At 38.8% G+C, this 23,641-nt stretch overlaps 1 protein-coding gene across 1 annotated transcript in view; it reads left to right on the forward strand.

Moving 5' to 3' along the window:
• Window positions 1-23,641, forward strand: part of LOC309556963 (cadherin-6-like) — a 567,199-nt gene that overhangs the window by 519,668 nt on the left and 23,890 nt on the right. Inside the window, exons 9-11 of the mRNA XM_082259546.1 lie at window positions 6,109-6,230; window positions 11,550-11,652; window positions 11,734-11,985. Of these exons, the coding sequence (XP_082115672.1) occupies window positions 6,109-6,230; window positions 11,550-11,652; window positions 11,734-11,985 (477 nt within the window). The remainder of the gene's footprint in view (window positions 1-6,108; window positions 6,231-11,549; window positions 11,653-11,733; window positions 11,986-23,641) is intronic.

The following is a 23,641-nucleotide window of genomic DNA, read 5'->3' on the forward strand; positions in this document are numbered from 1 at the left end:
CGGACTATATTTGATATTGACCACATTTATTTAATATTTATTTATATTTTTTCCTTTTTTGCATGAGAGGACTAGTAAGCACATATTGCAGTATTTAAGGAAAATCGATATATCAGTATCGAACCAGCACACAGCACTTTATAGTTTGATGTATTGATCTATCATTAATGCCAATTATTTATTTAGCACTGGGTATATATCATTTATCGATTTGGATTTTATAGAATATGGTATACACCACATCATTAATGTTTTAAACAATTGGAATTTATTTATATTATATACAGTACAATTTGGGATTGTCACTAATATTTTTAGAACAATATACCCACAGTGATTTTTATTTTTGCGCAACACTATTTATTTAACTATTAACATGATGCAGCTTCTGTCTTTGTGTCAAAAACGTAATTGCGAGATCCTCTAACTCTTGTTCAATCAGCTTGGAATACAGTTTCTCACACGTAGAAACTGATGGTGTGGCACTGGAACTCAGAGTTTCATATCTACTGTGTGCGTTAGCCCCTCCCAAGTAGTTTCAAATCTGACATGCAACCAGACCTCTAACTACCAGGAGAGGCAGGATGCCTTACCTGGCTCTAACCTATGCTAGTTGTTGAGCAGTAAGCTAAAACTAGCTATAGAATCCCAGGCCAGAAGTAACAGGATTAAAGGAGTTGTAAAGTCAGGAAGGTTTTTTTATCTTAATGTATTCCATGCATTAGGATAAAAAGTCTTCTGTGTGTAGCAGCCCCTCCCAGCACCCCTTATACTTACATGTGCCCCCTCTCTGTCCTTCTATGTCCACGAGTCCCTCGGCTGTCCTGGAACTCTCCCTCCTGATTGGCTAGGATACAGCTGTGACGCCATTGACTCCCAAGGCTGTCAATCAAAGTCAGTAAGCCAACCAGGAGAGATGGGGGCGAGGCCCAACGGTAGCTCCGTGTCTGAATGGACACATGGAGCTGCAGCTCAGCTCGGGTGGCCCCATAGCAAGCTTGATAAGAGGGAGGGGCTAGGAGCAGCAATGAGGGAACCGAGAAGAGGAGGATCCCAGCTGCTCTGTGCAAAACCAACTGCACAGAGGAGGTAAGTATAACATGTTTGTTATTAAAAAAAAAAAATAGTCCTTTAACTAAAATAACAAAGCTGCATAAAAACTCTATTGCAATAAACAAGTTCACCTACTAATATACTGGAAGGGGACCACTACACATACAGTAACACAGACCTAATTATCTCGCACTTTGTATGTGAGATAATACTATTAGGACAGAAATGCTTCTGTCACCAGTCTTTAGATACAGTATATACACTATATATACACCCAGAGGCTATGAGTAACAACAGTAAACTGCCAAACACAGGAGTACTTATCTCTTAATCTCTTCTGGTCTGGTCTGGTCTGGCCTGGTCTGGCCTGGTCTAGTCTGGTCTGGTCCAGTCCCATCTTAGCAGCATGGACAGGACATTGGGCTGGGACTTTATCTCTCTCTCTCTCTCCATTTCCTTCTTCTTGGGTATTAAAGTCAGCCTCCGAGAGAAAGGAAGTGCTAATGCATAATTATAGAAAAAATGGTGATACAAGCAGCTAGCAGTAAAGGGCAGAAGATCCCTGAAATGTTCTACAATAAATGATAGATAGCTATTCATGCAACAATCAACAAACATAACCAATAATAATGCATTCCAAAATTCCCACAGTTGTAGGTATACATGCATAGTGTCTCATATTGGTAACATAGAAAAAAAACTTCTAACCCTTGATCCTGCTCTCCCATCACTCACCAACGACTCTACATGTTGCAAGAGTGCTTGTGCTGTAAGGGTAAGCATTTAAGACCAACTGAAATAGTTCAACGATATCCAATATAAACCACGTGTATAGCATCAATATATCTAGGTGATACATCACTAATATGCACCAATTCCATTCAGAAAATACCCTCCCTTGAATAGGCATACATTCAAATCCTCTTCCTTTGGATACAAACAGAATCAGAGTAGACTCTTGGGTTGGGGAAAGTAGATTAGTGAATGGGTATCCACCTCAACAAAAAAAAAACATACAAAACAAATCCATTGTATAATATAATAGCTTACTACTCCACTATGATACCTCCAGGCTAAGTTAGTCTCCTCTGTGGTGAAGAGCCCCTTTATTGGTAAAAGGGGCTTCCAGATTCCAATAAGCTCTTCCCGGTAAGGCACTCCCTCCACGTTGATGGCATAGGGCTTCTTATGGTTCTGGAGGGATGGTAAATCCCTTTCCTGACCTGTCAAGCTGCATGCTCAGATAGGGTTGTGGCATGGATTTTTGGGGGAGACTTCATGCTTTTTCGTCTCTTGTTTTTTTCGTGGTCAGTCTGGTATACAATTTGGGGGGGGGGGGACTCAACTCACATCTTAAAAACACACAAACAGAATGAGGAGGCCAGGAGTTGTCCATCTTGCCAGAAATGTAACCACTTCCTGCCCAGCCTATTGTAAAATGATGGCTGGGTGGGACTTTCTTCATTTTCCAAAATAAGCATGACAAAAAGTTACAACTACAAAAAACTCACCATGCCTCTTCCTAAATACCTTGGACTGTCTACTTTCCAAAAAGGGGTCATTTGGGGGATATTGTCCTGGCATTTTTGGGCCTCAAGAAATGAGATGTCAGTACATCAGGATTGACCAATTTTCAGATATCTATGCCATAGTTTGTGGACTCTATACCTTTCCTGCAGAGTAAATAATAAACACTGATTTTGAGTTATTTTCACCAAATAAATTTACAATTAAATTTACACTTTAACTTAAATTCATGAAAGATATTATTTATTTGAAAAATTGTATAACAGAAGCAAGGTAAAACGCGTTTTTTTCAAAGTTTTTAGATTTTTGTGTTTGTTTAGCAAAAATTTGAAAACCCAGTGGTGATTAAATACCACCAAAAGAAAGCTCTATTTGTGTGAAAAAAATCGAAAAATGTCTTATGGGTACAGTGTTACATGACCACAAAATCGGCATTAAAAGTGTTACAGTGCTGAAAGCGGAAAATTTGCCTCGGCAGGACAGAGGGGAAAATTCCCTTTATTGAAGTCGTTAAACACACATTTATCTGTGTAAATGTCAGCGTTGCTGTAGTTGGTAGTATACATCACACAGATGTGTCAATTTACAGACAGGGTCAGGGCATCCCCCAGACCTTTTAATTAATGGAGTTTTGTCATTTAATTGTTTCACTTAAAGCATTACTAAAACCAATGCTCCCCCGCAAACAAAAGTTTTATATTTTTTATTACTTTGGTACGTTTCCCAACACAGTGTATAGCTTTCCATGCAATTGGATTGACAATCTCTTATCTATAGCCTTAGAAATTGAGTAAAACTTTTTTTTATGGCTCCCATTAACCTCAATGGGGTTCAGATTATGCACCCAAATTATAATGACATTCACCAAACCCTGCTTGAACCAAGCCCAGGTATGTTCAGCTCATTACTAATATTGAACAGTAGATAGCATGTTGGCATACAAAAAAATAATTTCCTCTTAAGGTGTGTTACTTCAGATGGAAATTGGTTGAGTAGGTTTACCCCAACTTTCAGATGTTTCTGGCTATTGCAAGCCTAAAGAGAACCAGTCTAGAGCAGTGTTTCTCAACTCCGGTCCTCAGGGCACACTAACAGGCCAGATTTTAGGTATTACCTTGGGGAGATGCTGACTAGAATAATGCAATCACTGAGCAGCAAATGATCTCACCTGTGATGTATTTCAGTTTTCTAGCAAACCTGGCCTGTTAGTGTGCCCTGAGGGCCGGAGTTGAGAAACACTGGTCTAGAGCACAGTGACAGGATCCCTTAATAAGGCACCACCCAACACATGTATGCTGACCTTCACTGCATTTCCCTACTTCTCTGACTTCTTTTTTAGAGCCTTTGGAAATATTGGTATTTTCAGGCATGGGGGAGCATGTATACCTATCTCCTTTTTCCCAGAATGCAATGTTCTAGCCAGAGCAGCCAGTCTAGCAATGTCACTAACAATGTAACCTGTGGGGGAAGTTATTAACCCTATGTAAACTTAAAAACAGACCAACACAGAGTGTTTAAACTTCATGCTTCCAAATGTGAACAGGGCAGCGAGGAGTGCAGGGAAGGTAAAGCCCCGTACACACGAGCAGATTATCGAACAATCTGTCGTCCATTTTTTGTTGCATGCTAGTCTCATGTCGAAAGTGAAGAAGTTATTTTCATACGAATTTTCCCGTACAATAGAATTCTACATCAGAAATGATGTCATTTGTTGTATTGTTTTGTATGTGTTCTTTTGTCTCTGAGCATGCCTAGTCTTGCTCTCAAGTTTTTTTTCCGTCGAAAACTGTACTAATGAAACGAAAATCGCATGTTGTGTTGACGGGCGATAAAAATTTTATAGCCTGCACATCCAGTTTTTGTCTTTCGAAAATCCGTAATCGGCTGTCGAAAGCCCTATACTAACAATCCGAAAAACAGCAGATCGTTCGTCGGACGAAATTTCCCTTATGATTTTCTTATCGTGTGTGCGGCCCTTAAGTATCACTGGGTGTTACGTGGCCTAGTCAAACAACTTGCCATTCAGGGAAATAGGACAGGTTCTCTTTTGGTAGTTAGAAAAGGATTGCATTCACAGGTAAATTGAGCCATCTCTAAATTCATAATGCATCCATGCCATACAAGTTGATATTCTCGCAAAACTGTACTGCCGCATTGACATCATATAATCATAGCATAGTTAATGTGGATATTATTATTATTATTATTATTATACAGGATTTATATAGCGCCAACAGTTTGCGCAGCGCTTTACAATGTGAAGGAAGACAATACAGTTACAATACAGTTCAAAACAGGAGGAACTAGAGGGCCCTGCTCGTTAGAGCTTACAATCTAGAAGGGAGGGTCAAGTGAAACAAAAGGCAATAACTGTGGGGGATGGGTTTATGGAGAAAAGGAGGTACATTTGTTAGGGGTTGGATACTTTTCATTTCACTTATTATCAAATGTTCTTTGTTATACTGTTATTTCATATGTAACTAGGATTGCCTTTTCTTTTCACAATGTTCACAATGTAATTTGATACAAAAAAAATTGTACTCATTACTCTTCAATAAACTTTTTTGAAAATAAAAAAAAAGAAATTAGAAAAAATGCTCAATTTATAGAAGGTCAATTAGTCCAATGTGGCTTATGTGTTCGAATTATCCACAAAATCATTACATTTATGGATACTTTAGAAAAGCCAAATAGTCTAGCTTTCCCTGAAAGCATTGATATCCAAACATGGAGATTACTTTTAAAAGGAAAGAGATAGCAAATCAGTTTCATCACTAGGTTGGATATGAAGCCTTGCACCATAGAGAACACACAGATGTATAGTTTTGAGTAGAAATACATTTCTATTTGTAAGTGCCCTGGATAGTAATGGTTATTTTATGTCCTGCAGTGGAAGTCTGCACTTTGAGTGATTGCAACTGCTGACTTCCACTGAGTTATGATTATTATCAACAAACTACAGCATCTTGTGATCATTTTGGAAAAAAAAACTGTAGGTTGGCCTCTGTGATACATGGAAGTTGCAAGTACATTATTCAATAACTCAGTTTACCACATTTCTTCCAAATAAAATCGATAGATGCACATGAGCACAACTCCAAATAACATCTAATGCTGGACAGTTGGGGCTTAGTTTAAGTATAATTATGTCTACTATTACTTGTGGGCAATTTAAATGACATCTAGGGTTGACTATGTTCAATGTTAAAGCATTGCACTTGTTTTATAGTGCATTTGCTATTTATTACTGTATTTTTGTCTTTATAAGAATAGTGTCATGATACATTTACACAGCGCTTCCAATTTTCTGCTTGGGAAAGTGGCTGTAAAACTGGCAATACACAGCTTGTGTTCTTCTAATTAGGCGTTTGATTGTGAGATTCAAAGACTCAAAGGCACAATATTAAAAAAAAAAAAAAAACAGACCTTTTCCAAAATTAAGTATTTAGCGTCTGGTTTCTGATCTCTGTGCAGTTCACCCTATTTAGCCATTGTACACATAAAGGTCTCTTATCTTTTTTATTACAGGTAATCCTAAAGAAAGCAGCCGTGTTCCTGTGTATATTAAAGTTCTTGATGTGAATGATAATGCCCCCGAGTTTGCAACATTGTATGAGATATTCGTTTGCGAAAATGCGAAGGCAGAACAGGTGTGTATATGTGATCTCCTGGCAGTTAAGTTCCATTTAAAATTACAAAGCAGCTGATCCATGTGGCTGATTTGAGGAGTTTCATTTTCTTTTTTATTATTGCACCCTTGAGCTGAAGAATATTATTTTAAAGTTAGGAGACATCTGCTTTGCAACAATCCTAGCACTGTATAGCATTACATGCTTGTCAACACTTTGGAATAAATGTCAACCAGAAAAAAAAAAAAATTATGCTCACATTCACTAAAATTTAAGTCTGACTTTTCTAGGAAAGTGTGTGTAATTTTGGCTGATTATATGACTGTACTTTGGTCACTTTGATTTTTTTCAACTAATATGCATACTGTAAGCATTTTTTTTTATTGTATGCTAGGTTTGTGAAAACTTTTCTTTAAGTCTCATCTTTGGATGGCCCCATTTTGATAATATACTCTGCATGAAAATATATGATAGAACTAATGTATGCAAAATCCCAATGCAAAATAGTGGCCTAGGGAGAGAATGAGTCAGTCTCTGTGATGTTCTGTTCTGAATAAAGCTTATACCTGCCTGTTGAGATTTCCCTTGCATAGTTGGGCATATAGGACTTATATATCAAATCTGTGTATACTTTATATATTTATTAATCAATGCATGTTACATAGGTGCTATCTCAATAGGGCCCAATGCCATAATGGAAACAGCCTGGCATAAAAATTATAACAGAGCACATTTGTATGCTTAACCAAATCTTGTTAGGCCCAGTGAAGAAAACATGGTAATGAAATGGCTCCACTATTAACTCAGTAAAGCAAGTGTAAAATATACATTGCATAGGCTAAAGGCAGTTTTGTTAAAGATGAAAGAATACAAAGCTTATTGTGAAAGAGCTGCCTACAGAGCTGCATGTTTCTCATGATGGCCCCAAGATAAGCTTAAGGATTCCAATGCCATGTGGATTTTGCAAGTTTGGCAAGCTCCTGGATCGCCTGTCTAGGTCTGCTATTTATTAAAGGCATTTATATTGAAGACATTATTCACAGTGCTTTACATACTGTACATGCACATTCCCTGCTTTCAAGGAGATCTTAGGTACCTATTTCACATGCAAACATGCAAACATACAGTCAGTGTTGCCAACCTACCAGATTGAAATTTATTGACACAACACCCAAAATTTACTGGCAAACCAAGTTTTTACTAGCATTTCCAAAAGTTACAAAATTACAGTTTTAAGTGCAAAATGCAGTATTTAGGCTGCAAGCAAGTGCAATTTGCAATTAACAATGTGATTTAAAGTAGGTATTAAAGCAAAAAAAAAATATTTCTTATTTTATTTTTGATATAAAGTAATTAGCTTAGGGGCAGGACTCAGAAGGGTAAGAACTTAGAATGGGCAGGCTCCGCTCAGCTCTCTTTCACTATGACATCACACGACACACTCAGGCGCCACCTCCACCAGACCTGCTCTGTGCGGGCGCCACCCGAACACATTGTAGCAGGCACTCAAATAGTCTCATCTGGCACTTGACTGGAACTGCACATGTGCAGCCCCGTTTAAGCATCAAAGCCATATTGTTTACTGGCAACATGTTCCTGTCATTGGCATTTACTGGCAGGACAAAAAATGCCCATTTTTTACTGGCTGCCAGTAAAAATACTGACCGTTGGCAACACTGCGTACAGTACTGTGCCCAATTTAAAGAAGGGCTAATTACCAGCCTCTCTATTGAGTGTGGAAGGAAACAGAAATTGCCAGAGGCAAAGCTACGCAAGGTTGGGAAAACATGCCAACTCGATAAAGATAGTCTCCTGGTTGGGATCTGAACTGAGGGACCCAGTTGTGCAAGACAGAAGTGCTAACCATCAAGACACTGTGCTTCCCTAATATAATCTGTATAACTAGGCATACACATGGTCAATACTTTTGGCAGTACATACACACCACAACTCTGTGATATTATATTTACTATCTTATCATAAAATAAGCATACATTTTGCACTTGGCTTTGTAAATCATTGACTTGTGTCAACACTGGGATTTCCAAACAGCTGCATAATTTTACTCTGGTGTTTATGCATTAATAAAATAAGAAAAGAAGGATAAACTGCAAACAGCATCAATTTTGTATGAGAGCATAAATGCTTAGAATGATATTAAACTTGTGCTGTGAACATTGTATTTTTTAGTTCTTGTGTTAATAAGGCACCGTGCATATTCTTTAATGTGGCAGAAGTAATAATTATCATTTAGATCTTAGGTAAACCTAGGAGAATGTAGTTGAAGATAGCTGCACGTATTATTGTTATGTATTTTCATTGCAGTTTGCTTCCATAATAGTATTCATTTTAAGTGGCCCCAAATGACCACTTAGGTTACTATTACCATTTATACTGTAATGGTCTGTAAAACAATCTTTTACAACTAAACCTACAAGTAAAAGGCTGCTGCAAATAGAAAACATAGCATTTTAAAGGATTAGATGAAACATAAAAACTGCTAGGGAAAAAAAAAAAATCTCCTGCAGATTTACTGTTTAATTCCCAATCCTCCCATGTGATGTTTGTCATCTTTCACCTCTGCTCTCCCTGTAACTTCCATATATATTGTCACTGCATGTGGAGAGGGAGGATACCAGCTATTTTGTGTCACAGCAGTAACGGAGCCTGGGTAGATCATCTCGCAATGTCAAAGATTTTTTTTTTTTTAAAACGTCACACTGGCAGTTCAGATAGTACTTTCTGTGCTATAATTAAGAGCTTTCATCTTAAAATGTTCTTTTTTAAAGCTAATTAAACTGTAATTCCACTTGAAGCATTTCTAATCCTTTCATTAATGACTAAAACTAGGAATTTCTTAAGTTTCATATGTGTCCCTGCATGGACAGTATATATAGAGATTTCCAGTGCTTTTGTGGATTACATAAATCGAAAAAGCCTTATTGGATAAATAATATTTGCTTTGCCATGTACGTTATGTATTATGTTGAATTCATTTCAGGTATAATTATAAAGCCTGTGAAATGTATAGCGCATAACATGACAGTTAATGTGACATCATGTGTATTTTAAAGTAGTGGTTAATGGGTTCCATACTGCACATTATGGAAGATTTACTTTTTAAACTGACCCCCCCAGTGCTGAGCTGTCATCACTGCCGGCACTTCCAACTTCACCCATTTATTTTTCTTGGTTAGTGTTCCGTGGACGTTTGAATGGCCGAGCCGCAATGATGTCATTCTCTTCATATGCATGGGGTCACAATTTCGGTACAGCACATGTACATACATAAGGGGTCCATGTAGTAAACTTGGTGTTGAGTTGTTCACTTTAATGTCAACACAGAGGACAAGGGGGCACTCTTTACGTCTAGAGGAAAAACAGATTCCGTCTTCAAATACGGAAAGGTTTCTTCACCGTAACAGCTGTGAAAATGTGGAATAGACTCCCTCCAGAGATGGATCTGGCTAGCTCACTAGATAACTTAAAAAAAGGCCTGGATTCTTTTGTGGGTGTAGATAATATAAATGGGTACTAATGTTGATAGGTAAAGTTGACTCAGGGAACATCTAATTGCCTCTCGGGGGACCAGGAAGACATTTTTTTCCCCTGCTGTAGCAAATTGGATCATGCTTTGGTGGGGTTTTTCGCCATCCTCTGGATCAACTGAGGGTATAGAATTGTGTATATTGGATTGTGTGGTTGGGTTTTCTTTACTGTTGTTTGTTTTTTATTGGTTGAGCCAGATGGACTTGTGTCTTTTTTCAACCTAACTAACTATATAGCACTCTCTGCATTCAAGGCACATTCAGTGTGGCTCGAATGCAGAATGCACAGTGATGCCATCGGCTAGAGTCAATGTGAATATCTCCTATACGGCACAAGTTTACGAGATATTCGCAGTATCTACAGGTAAGCCTTATTGTAGTTGGAGGAGCAGGCCTTACAGTAGGGGATATGGCCTGACCTTTTTTTTTATAAGGGTATAACTTAAATGCCTAAGGTCTTCAAGTGGTTAATGTATTTATGGCCTATACATGAAGTACTGATATCCAAGATTTTGCAAAGACTGACATCTGGGCATTTTAATTATTATACCTGGTTTGTTACTAGATAAGAAGCTACTTGCTTTTTTTATCCTTTATTTTCAGTCTAACCAGATGGAAACTACTAGCATGCAAATTAGCATTCCAGGAACCAAATAGTACTCAAAAGTGAATTTTATAATAAGACCAAAAATACCCAAAGATATAAATGGCGCTTCACAATCCAACTTGTTACAATTGATTTGAGAAAAAAAAAAAAAAACATGTTTCATTGCATTTCCCAACCAGTGCAAACAGGCTTTGGCCTGCTTTTCTAAAAGCGAGGAACAGTATATTACCAGCCTATAAAATCTTTCCCCTAGAAAAGCCAAAACCGCCATGTCTTTCTGCGCTCCTTGCTTTCTCCTTGATATGCATAGGCATGCATTAACAGTCAATCCAGGTGGACGTTTCTACAGAAAGATCTTTCAGTGATTAGATTGTGCCTACACATTCTTCCACAGTGTGATACCTGTGGACATCTTATGAAGTGTATCATAGTTTCTATCCATCATTATTTGTATTACTACTTTGTTAGCTTGTCTAACTTAATGTTTCAAATAAAACAATCATTTTAAAGTTGAACAGGCAAACAGCCAAACGCACAGATTAAACTGATATATGGGAGTTGTTAAACCTGCTAAGGGATTTCACTAGTTCGTTCATTTCATGAGATTTACACAGTCCTGCCACATAGCACAGTCCTATCTGGCAGGCGACCTGATTGTTTTTTTGCAGGTGTTTTACTTTCACATATAAGTGCCTTTTCCACTCCAACCCTGTGACTGGACAGTGAAAAGAGACGCAGCACACAGATGAGTCCTTCTCTGGTGTCACCCTGTTCTCTACTATCAACCATCTACCTGCAGTGCCACACACCTGATTGGCTTCTTTTGCTGCTTCTCCCTCGTCCACTCTGGGCTCTGCTGTAACTGTTTGCATTAAAAAAATATGTACATTTAATTACATTAATGATTACATAGTTGTATTTTATATCTACCTAGAGTTCAGTTTTAAATGAGAAATTCCTCATTTGCATGCATACTGGACATGAATTTTTAATCCTCCCCCAAATAACTTCTCTGGAAAGTTATATTTATTGAAAACAGACATATTTCGTATTCTAATTGCGCATATTTTAACGCAATATACTATATGTTATGCAATATTATTTATTATATTTGTATGAAGAAAAAACTTTGTTGTTTGTGTACTTAGAGGTATTATTTGACCCTGTTGAATATGTTTATTACAGATAATACACACTGTGAGTGCAGTGGATAAGGATGATTCTTACAGTGGACTTCGGTTTTCGTATTCATCGTCCGATGCCAACTTCACCGTCAAAGATAATGGAGGTAGGTATGCCAAAAAGAAATACTTTGTGATTGTTGGGTCTAGTATGAAAGTGTTTATAATAGTATATACTTTGATTGCAGATAACACAGCCAGCATATACACTAGAAGAAATGGATATAGCCGTCATGAGATGAATACATACCTTTTACCAGTGGTCATTTCTGATTATGGGTTTCCTGTGCAGATTAGCACTGGTACTCTGACCATCCGTGTGTGTGCCTGCGACCACAAGGGTAACATGCAGTCTTGTACAGCCGAAGCTCTAAGCCACCCTACAGGTTTGAGTACAGGAGCATTGATCGCCATTCTCCTCTGCATTATAATACTGCTAGGTAAGAATATAGAACACTACATTGTCATTCAGCCTGGTTTCTGCTTCAGTAAAATATTTAGCAACTGAAAAACATAATACAAGAAGCTAATTTGATTTTTGATTCCAATGCCAGCACCTTTTGTGTTTACTAGAAGCTGTCACTTTTCAATTAAACCTGAACTCTGGTAATGGTTGATCATAGAGTACAACCAAAAGACCTAAGCTACATAGATACTACCTGGATTAACAATACTCAAGTTTTTTTACTTATATAGTCAGATATAAAAAAAGACACCATACAATCTGGTTCTGTATAAACAAATGATTTTATAATGCAGTCATGGCTCTATTTGATCATGCCTAAACTGGTACCCTAGTATGTGTATGTATGCCCTAGTACTAATACCCTAGTATGTGTATGTATGCCCTATTACTAATACCCCAGTATGTGTATGTATGCCCTAGTACTAATACCCTAGTATGTGTATGTATGCATGTGGGATTTGAATCTTGAGGGCATAGACTGCTGTAAATGTACAATATGTAAAGTGCTGTGTAAATTGTAAGCTCTATATACATACTTGTAATATGTGAATAAAACAACTAGATAAATATTGCTTATAGTTGAGGAGACAACTATAGTAACTTTATCATTGCACTGGTGCAGGTTTTTTTTTTTTTTAACCAGACAGCAGTGTAGTCTATACCAAGGTCTAGTTGGTCTAGTGTAAAGTGATACTTAAAGGATCATTTTTTTGTTTGTTTTAAAAATAGGGTTATACTTACCTGCTCTGTGCAACGATATTGCACAGAAAGGTCCCTTCGCTTTCCAGTGCTAAGGAGGCATCTATGCATGCACACTCCTGAGCCAGGCTGTGTGCATCCGTATACACACACAGCGCTGGTAAGTCACACCCCCACTCTCTCCTCAAAGGAGCTTGACTGACAGCAGCAGGGTCCTTTTACTCCTGCTGCCCTCACTGTCTCCTGTAAGACAAGGAAGTGAGGGGAGCAGTTCTGCAGCCAAGACAGTGCTGGAACAGTGACAGGAGTCAGGTAAGTGTTAAGGGATGGGGTTGGTAGGACGGATAGTGGGGTATTTTTTACCTTATTGCAAATAATGCATTAGGCTTCATGCACATGGGACATTTTAAAAAGTCCCTGGAATGCTGGAATTTAAAGGACGTTTAAAACATCCGTTGCGTCACGTTTGCACCCGCGTTTAGCGGGCGTTTAGCGGGTGTTTGCGTTTAGAACCGTTTCTAGAGGTCAAAAAATCATTCCCCTTTAAAATGGAAAAACACAAGCGCTAAACGTGGGTCATTGCGTTCGGTCACGTTCGGTTGCGTTTTGCATTTGAAACGCCGGGAAACACACGTTCGAACACAAATAATTGCTTTCCAAAAAACGTCACTGAACTCAACTGCCTGCAAATGACTGTAAACGATCCTGTGTACATGGACAGATAAGATAACATGGAGGTGGGTTCAGGGGCTTCTGAAAAAAACGCCCAAATGCTCATAAACGGCCGATTACAAGTTGCAGTGTACATGGACCCTTAAAAAAAAAAAACACGTTTTGACTTTAGAATCACTTTCATTATAAAGACAGCTCCCACAGTTTTACAAAACCCTGCGACGCTGGTAGATTATGGTGATGGGTAGAGGGTCATCATCAATAGGAGAAAATGTCAGCTAACAGAAGAGGCATCAGCACACGGGACACATTCTTCTAACTGTAAGTTATGTTCCCTTTGCTGATCTTTGTGTTTATTTTGACTGCACTTAGGCTATATTTAAGAAATGTATAATTCTAGTCAAGAAAGAAAAATAAAAAGAAAGAAATGGAGAAAGGAAGGGAGGGAGGGAGAGAAAAAGAAAGAAAGAAAGAAAGAAAGAAAGAAAGAAAGAAAGAAAGAAAGAAAGAAAGAAAGAAAGAAAGAAAGAAAGAAAGAAAGAAAGAAAGAAAGAAAGAAAGACAATATACATTTGCTTTAATATTATAGAAAATGCATTTTTTCCAAAGCATTGTAAATACAGAGTCTAACAAATCCAGTTTCTCTATATCTCTAAGAGCTTTGCATATAATTTTGTAAATTGACTTTGTTATTTCAAATGAAGATAAGATATTTATGCATTTAGATACTTTAAAGGATCCTACAATGAAAGAAAAAAACGAGGCTGCCATTACCAATCTTCTGAAAATGCTACAATCCTGACTGTACTTAGCTTCAAGTACCAAAAAAGAAAGGGTACCCATGGATTCAATAACATAAAAATGATATAACACCAGGGGGCATAATCTCAAATCAATTATACACACAAACCCTTTTACTATCTAAGAGACTTTAAAAGAGAAGTATGGGAATCATTTTTTTTTTTAAAATCATACTTACCTGGGTCGATGTAGCAGCTGCATCTGTGCCCCGCTGGCTATAACACTGAGAACCAAGCGATTGAACACTGCTGAGCACTCGGTTCTCAGAGCTCTCTGACTGTCAGTTTGCAGCTCTCTTCTCTGCCCTCCCACACTCACTGGAGCACTGGGCTGTGGAGAGGGCGGGTGCGGGAGCGGCAGGCTCAGGCTCTCAGTGGCTTACTGAGAGACTGAGCCAGGTGCCTGTCCCGGCACATGGGTGGATCCCAACCATATAGTCACAATCTTGCCTGAGCCTGGACCGGCTCTGTGACGTTAGCCGACAGCGGGCTTCAGCTTGCTGTCACCTGAAAATGGGTCACAGGTGTGCAGAACTAACTACACTCCTGCGATCCATAGGAGGAGTACAGCCAAACAACCTTTGGCTGTACTTCTCCTTTAAATGTGCTCCCTCCATGTCATATGATAGTGTACACAATTTAACTTATTAAAATGTGATTTTATTATAGACAGAATTTAAAATTCTTCATCAACTTCCGACATGAAAGGATCAAAGAATTAATGAGCTATACAGTCACAGAAAGCTCTACGCATTTCTCAGGATTGCCGCTTCTTCAGGAGCTTCCCATCTGTAACTTCACACTTTTTAAGTCAATGTCCTGGCACAAGCATGTAGCAAGTCAGAACTCCCAACATACTTGTTCTAGGTTGGTGATTTAGAAAGCATGGAAACCAGAGGGTCAGTATGACAGCCATATTTTCACAAAGAGGTCAATAATGAGAGCCTCCACATTTTTTTGTGACATGTTCCTAAGTTTAGAAACTGATGCTTTACAACTTAAAAAAAAAAATAAAATTAATAAATAAGTTATTTTACAAAAAAAAAAAACTTGTATTACAGACTGTATCACAACACTCAGTTTTTCAAACCATGCTCATTATTGGTTTCATGCTCTGTGGCAGTCTCTATAAATTGATTCATTAAAACCCTGACTCTGCTGGAAGGGAAATGGGGGTATCTTGCTTTGGAATTATTTAGATTTAATTTGTGTGCGACCGTTGTATCTGAATTTCAGAAAATGCACATTCTTTCAGCTGTTGGCTGCAAGGGGTCGAAATTAAATATTAATATGCAGTAATTTATATATATCAGATTCAATGGCTTTATCATTGTTAAGTGATAAACATAAACAAAAGAGAAATAACTATAGGTATAGGTACAGTACTGTAAGGTTTTATTAACTCATTAATAAAGGATGCAAACAAGTTAACCCTAACAGTAATGTCATTTTTGTTATGTGTAATACATAGCTTAATACATAGCTTTAAACATGATGTAGCACAGTCATTCCAGGATACACAGTGGGCCTATGATTTACAAAACAGGTACTTATAACCTTGAACTTGAAAGAATTCAAGTGACACTGAAGTAGCCTCTACACATTATGTGCTTGTCAAGGACAGATTTTTTTTTTTCCTATGGCCTTCAGGTTTTCTAATGTAACGGAGAGCTAGTATCACCTCTAGTATATTTACGTGCTAGAAAATAATAGATATTTTGAACAGTGCTTAATGCTTCATACTGTTTTGTCAACTATTGTTATAAAGAAGAGCTCTTTGCAATTGATGGCTTAAGTAGACATGCTAGAGATCAGCATTCATTCCCAGTACTCTGTAACTTTAATCCACGCTTTGATACAGTTGGTTAAACATTTCTTTAAAATACAGTCCCATATTTAATTCAGTTTAAATAGTTGTTTGAGCCAAGTTGACACAAATAAATATTGTTTTTTTTTTTTTTTTTTAATTGTTGCTCTTTTTTTGTTTATAGCAAAAAAATAAAAACTGCAGAGGAGATCAAATACCACCAAAAGAAAGCTCTATTTGTGGGAAAGAAAAGACATACATTTTATTTGGGTACAGCGTCACACGCCCGCGCGATTGTCAGTTAAAATAACGCAGTGCCGAATTGCAAAAAATGGCCTGGCCATTAACCACTTAAGCCCCGGAGGATTTGGCTGCTAGAAGACCAGGGGGTATTTTGCGATTCGGCACTGCGTGACTTAAACGGACAATTGCGCAGTCGTGCAACGCTGTACCTAAACGAATTTGACGTCCTTTTTTTCCCACAAACAGAGCTTTCTTTTGGTGGTATTTGATCACCTGTGCGATTTTTTGATCACGCGCTATAAACAAAAAAATAGCGTCAATTTTGCAAAAATAACAATATTTTTCACATTTTTTTATATGAAATTTCCCCAAAAAAAAAGTAAAAATCAAAATTTTTTAACATTTTCGGCCAATTAGTTTTTTGCTACATATGTTTGGTAAAAAAAATCGCAGAAAGCGTATTTTGATTGGTTTGCGCAAAAGTTATCGCGTTTACTAACAAAGGGAAAGATTTTTGTCATTTTTGTTGTTTTTTTTAAACGCGTAATGGCGGCGATCTGCGATTTTTTTGCGGTACTGCGACATTGCGGCGGACAGATCGGACCCTTGGCTGACATTTTTGACACTTTTGGGGTTACCAGTGACATTTCTACAGTAATCAGTGCTATATATATATATGCACTGTTACTGTAAAATTACACTGGCAGTGAAGGGGTTAACTTTATTTGAGAGGGAGGTGCTATGTGTGTCCCTAGGGGCGTGATTCTAACTGTGATTGGCTGTGGCTTGAGCTGTAGGAACACTGATCAATGGTCCTACATAGTAGAACCGTATGATCAGTGTTTCTACACAGGGGAGAATGACAGGCGGCTTGTTTACACAGCCTGTCTGCCTTTCTCCCTCTCCCCCGACGATCGCAGAGTGACTGGCGGACGTCGAGTCCGCCAGTCACACGCGCGGGGGGGTCCGTGACCGTGCGGGAGCGCGCTGCCGGTGGCGCACGCTCGCTCCCCAGAGCCTCACAGGCTAGTGACGTACCGATACGTCACTCTGCCTGTGAGGGGCTGACCGCCGCAGTATATGTACTTGCAGTGGTCGGTAAGCGGTTAAGGGGGTAAAACTTTCCGGACCAGAAGTAGTTAAAGCGATAGTATCCCGCTTTTTGACACTTTTACCTACAGGTAAGCCTATAATAAGGCTTACCTGTAGGTACAATTAATATCTCCTAAACCGGCACGGTTTAGGAGATATTTGCAGTGCATGCAGCCGCTCACGCGAGCGGCGCATGCGCTCTGAAGGTCTGGGGGGACCTTCAGTTTTCCTTGCCGGGAGCTTCCCGGAAAATCACTCCCGCGCGCATTCGCGGGAGTGACGCCATCGCGGCTCCGGCCAATCACAGCGCCGGAGCCACCGAACCCGAAAGAGACGCCGACGGATAATGGCAGCGCCCGCAGCGATGTCCGGGGGTCCGCGTCGGGGCTTCGTTCTAAGGTAAGTAATACATAATGAGCTAGTATGCGATGCATACTAGCTCATTATGCCTTTGTCTTGCAGGTTTTTTTTTTTTTCGGGTTTACAACCGCTTTAATAAAAGACGTCTACTGAATAAAGGAGAAGCACTAAGCCTGACTCTCTTTATACTCAAGAGCAGACGGGAAGTTGCCCATACTGCTGCCAGAGCACAGCGCCACTTTCTGTATGTAGTTAATGTTAAGACAGTACATTACAGCACACCCAGTGGCCACATCAGTCTGAGCTTTTTTTTTGGTGGTATTTGATCACCTCTGCAGTTTTTATTTTTTGCCCTATAAACAAAAAAAGCAACAATTTAAAAAGAAAAAAAAAAACTATTTTTTACTTTCTGCTATAAAACACAGCCAATAATTTTTTTTAAAAAAATCTAATGTTTCCATCAATTTAGGCCAATATGTATTCTGCTACATATTTTTGGTAAAAAAAAAAAAATTCCCAGTAAGTGTATATTGATTGGTTTGTGCAAAAGTTATGGCGTTTACAAACTATGCAATATTTTTATAGCATTTTTATTTTATTTTTTATTTTACTAGTAATGGTGGCGATCAGTGATTTTTAGCAGGACTGCGACATTGCGGCAGATGAATCGGACATCTAACCGACACTTCTAACACTTTTTTGGGATCAGTGACATTATTATGGTGATCATTGCTAAAAAAATGTCACTGCACTAATGACACTAGCAGGGAAGGGGATAACATCGGGGTTGATCAAAGGGTTAAGTGTGACCCTAGAGGGTTCTTGCTAACTGTGTGAGTGTTGCTCTGACTGGAGGAAGACAGAGATCCTTGTTCCTGCTTAGAAGGAACACAACATTTCTGTTTTCCTCCCTGTCACAACGGCGATCTGCCTTGTTTACAGTTTGCTGTTCTGCCTCTCCCGGGATGATCGCGGGTGGCCAGCGGACATCGGGTCTGCCGGACCCACTGATTGACATCCCCGCCATGCAATCACAGCACAATCGTGGTTCCAGGGGCATGATCGTACCATCTAATGGCTATTGAATGAACTGATGTACAGGTATGTTGTTTCGTGCAATAGAGCCACACTGCCTCAGTATATACACGGCGGGGGGGTCAGCAAGTGGTTACAAATACAAAGCTTCCTCTTATTGGCAGAGGTGGAGAGCTGGACAGATATCCTGACAATCTCAACCTCAGCCAGCCAGAGAAAGCCTTGTATTAATTGATAAAAATACAATGCTTCTCCTGAATGGCAGGAAGCATTAAGCCCAGCTCTTTTTATATCCAGCAGCAGACAAGAAATCACCGTACTGCTGCCACATAGACAGGCCATAGATGGTCCAATTTTCTTTCCTGCAACGACAGGACTGTGTTGATGGGGAATCTCTCCCACTGAGCTATTTTATTCTCCTGGCAGGGAAATGGGGGGAGCTGTCCTGGCTGGGAAAACACAGTGATTATTGCTAGCGGTGGTAGCCACTGTCAATAATTTCATGTAAATATCCAACATGCTGGTTGTACCCAAGTCAATCAATGAGTCGACCTGGGTACAATCAGCCTGCCCATAGATGGTTCCTGCTGAACCAGTTGAGATTCAAACCATCTATGACTAGCTTTACTGTATGTAGCTAGTACTACTGTAGCCCACAACAGCACACCCAGCAGTCACATTGTTCTGTAATGGAACATATACTTAGATGTCAAGTTTTTAAATGTTACATTTGATTTTTGTTCATCGTAGTTAAAGTATATTTTACATAATATCTACATTAAAGGGAAACTGTGATGGTTTTGATCAGTTTTCTTTTAGTTGTTTTTTTGTTTTGTTTTTTACGTTATATACATTTTTAATTTGTTGTTTGATATATGTTATATTTACTATATCTATATTTTTTTTGTTTAAAAAAAATATTCAATTCAAAAAGCTTTGACAGAGCTATATGAGTTTGCCAAAGGCATTTCTTGCTTTGAGGCTGTGGTTTGTCTGGAATGAGACATTGTAATCAGTCACAGCTTTTACTAAAGCCAGACATACACTGAGCAAATTTCTTTCCAGTAACCACGGGTAATCGCAGTAAAATCATGCAAACCGAACTTCTTTTGGGTGACAGGCATCCCACGATTTTGTTCGCAAGATTTTGCCACAATTTGTTTGGTGATAATAATGATAACATCGTGCCGTGATTGGGGTGCCATTAAAAGTAACGAGGATCGCAAGTGGCTCCAGCATTTTGCGGCGATTCTGGATCGTGGGCAGAATTGCAGTGATTATGCCCATGATCTGGAACGCCATGGTATGAACGGAAAAACAACTATATAAAAGCGCTAAAAACCGCCAGCATATGAAGGGTGAAAAGGGCAATTAAAAAGGGGAGAGGGAAATGGGGGATGGGAAATAACAAAAGGGAAAAACTAATTAAAAATGTAAGCTAAATACAAAGTGTCCATGAGAGAAAAGTCCCAAAATGTAGATGTCCACTGGCACTGAGCAGCTCTTCCCAGAAGTGAGGAGACTCTGGACCAAAAATTAAAAACACAAAGAAAAGCACTCTAAGTGCAGACAATTTTTATTTAGAAGTTTAAAACATCAAATGCAGCAACTCACAAGAAGCCACGATTTTAGGGCTGTAAACATCAACAAATATATGACGCTCCTCTAGGTGGTGTCATCCATCCACACATGGGGCAGTGCACAAATTCAGCCGTCCGTCACAGGAGGAAAGGTGTCAGCTGTCTCTAGCGGCGGTCGGCGCCAGGAACAATGCCTGCGATGTGGAGGTGAAGAAGGAGATGCGGTGGTGTGTTTACAGTTTTGATTTACTTTCATATTAATTTCAATGTCTTGTGACTTGAGGCATGTAATAGAAGGGCATGGCCGATCTTCTACTACTGTCCATTAGATGACTTGTCATTTTTTTGTAGGTGCATTATTACAGCTATTATTCTATGTGAACAAGTTTCATGTATGTTCTTTGGAGTGATAGGACATTTATCAATCCAAGATCCCTGATTTGTTAAGCTGCAAATGACCCTCAAAGTTGTTTTTTTTTTTTTTTTTTTAATATATACATTTTATTAGTTTTCCAATGTACAAAACAATTAGTCCAAAAACCATCATAAAAAGTCACATTACATTATTCCTTACCACTTCCCACTCCCTATTCCCCCTCTACCCCCCCCCCCCCCCATTCAAACCCCTTCTTTTTGCTTCATCATTCCTCAATTTCCCTTCACGTTCCCTTAAATTCTGTGTATTTATGTGTGGTCTTATAGTCTACCCAGCTTCTCCAGGTATTTCTAAACTTTCCCATTTCATCTATATCATAATGATATAGTTCTTCATTATAATAAATACTCTCTACTTGAAATACCCAATCTCTCAATTCTGGGCTCTCTGTAGCCAGCCAATATTTAGGTATCAAAGATTTAGCAGCATTTATCAAATGTGATATAACCGTCTTTTTGTATTGTTTAATAGTCAAGTTAGTTTTATGAAGTAAGAAGGCCTCTGGGGTATTAGATATCTCCACTCCAGTAATTCCCTGAATCTGCTGTCTAATCTCTTCCCAATATACCTGGATTTTTGGACAATCCCACCAAATGTGTACCATTGTTCCCATCAAGCCACATCCTCTCCAACAAAGCGGTGATTTATCTTATTGGTATTTATGTGCCTTGATGGGAGTTATGTACCACCTGGACAGACATTTATAGTTTAGTTCTATTGTGTTTACGTCGATTGCTATCCCATCTGCTAATTTCAATATCTTCATTTTTTCTTGCTCGCTCCAGATCGCACCCAGTTCCATCTACCATTTCCCTAAATAGGGTGGCATTTCAAGGTTCATCACCCTAGTGAGGATCCTGTAAACCTGGGAGATGTCTGGTTAGTTGTTTAACACACTAAATCTGATTACCTTCCCCCACATCAAATTTGACCTTATTATTTGCTAGTCCATAAGGCTCCATATCTCTGTGAAGCTTTCAAAAACCCACACTCAGTAAGTTTCAGAATTAGTGCATGCTGTGGACTGCACATCTGCAGTTGCGCAGTGTTCCTGGCATAGCAGAAATGATGAAATGGGAAGTTCTCGGCTGGGTGATGTCTCTCACACATCAGGGCAGAGATTGACTTGTGGGTGGATGAAGCATCCAGGAGAAAGTGCAAGCAGGAGGGTCAAAGATGGAGTTGGCTTCACCATTAGAAGGTGTCAAAAGACCACTATATATTTACCACTATGTATTTAGCATACTGGAGTAAAAGCTAGGCCAATTAATAGGTGTAATAATTTCACATTACTATACAGCTATGTGCTTTGGCAGTTTATTTATTTGTTTAATATTTTGAATAAAGGATTAATTCATAAATATAACAAACCAGGATATGGATCCTTATTTTAAAAAAGTGACAGTATTTTCATCTGAAACCAATGAGATTTGAGAACGACTTGAGAACGACATTCAGATGACTGAAAATCCAAGAGGTAGTGGTAGAGAGGCACTGGAGATGGAATTGCACAGGACATCAAAATGCAGACATAGGCATTAGCCTAGTTGATCTGTATTTGACAGCTCACCACAAATACAGGGACCCCCCCAAGAGAGGACATTGACCTGAGTTGGGAAGTCCAAGTGTATTAGATCAAAAAAAGAGCCTAATGAAAAATCCTTAGGAGTCCAAAATCTTTATTGTTCAAATGGTTATAACAAGCCCAGTAGAAGTTGTAAGAATACCAGCACTGACTGTTGTCTATAATATCCTTCGCCTGCAGATCAGTCTGTGTAAGAGTACTTTTGAGACCATTTAACATTCTGCCAATTTCCCCAGTCCTGATAAAGGCACCCAAAACATGGTGGCTGTCTTTGCCCTGCTTGTTGTAACCGGTTGAACAATAAGTCTCCTAGGAATTTTTCATGTGTTGCCCTTCTTGACATCTACACTTTTTAAGGTGTGCCTTGAAATGCCCCTTGAATGTTGAGTAACCTTGCAGAAGAGAACTAGGAATGTGCAACTGTGTGTGCTCCTAGTTCTCCTACCCGCTGTCAGACAAATGATTAAGAGGCATTGTGAGGTTAACTAATGCATGCTGATGCTTCAAAAACTATGGTCATTGGACATAGAATGTTTATTTGGGGTTGATTTACTAAAGGAAAATAGACTATACATTCTGCAAGTGCAGTTGCTCCAGAACTTGATAATTGAGGAAAGGCTTCACTTTGCAAAGAATACCCAATTACATGCAAGGAAAATATTAAAATAAATAGCATTTTGGCTTGCACATGATTGGATGATAGAAGTAAGCAGGGCTTAATTTACTAAGCCCTTGAGCAACTGCACTTGCAAAGTGCATGGTCTATTTGCCTTTAGTAAATCAACGCATATGTGTAAAGCTTTGTGAATTGAGCCCTAAGTAACTGAATACCAATATTTTGGCTCTACATTCATGGTCACAGTATAAGTTGGCAGTTGATGAGCAATGCTGGTACTGGCTGCGTTCAACTACATTTAGATTCCAACAGTCATTATTAATTGAAAGAATCAGATATTTTCACTGGTAATTAGTAGGGAAACCATTTCCCACCATTTTTATTTTTTTATCAGAAGCGTTATCATTTAAGACATGCAATATAGTGTTTACTAATGGGCTTGTCTGCAGTAAGGGTCGGTTCATACCATGCCCATACATAAATTGCACAGGAATGAGCTGTGTGTCCTGTGCGAATCATATGTGGTTCTGTACGATTCCATTTCAGCCCATTCATTTTGAATGGGATAAATTCACACTGTATAAAAGTGTAAATTCTAAGAGTACTGAGCTTATTGGACTAGTATTTAGGATAAGTAGGTGCAGCTAGCACAACAAAAGACAATCTGTAGCCAGAAAAATCTATATAAAAAAAAGCGCAGCACTA

The sequence above is a fragment of the Pelophylax lessonae genome, assembly GCF_965119305.1.
Source record: "Pelophylax lessonae genome assembly, chromosome: 5".
Taxonomy (NCBI): Eukaryota; Metazoa; Chordata; class Amphibia; order Anura; family Ranidae; genus Pelophylax; species Pelophylax lessonae.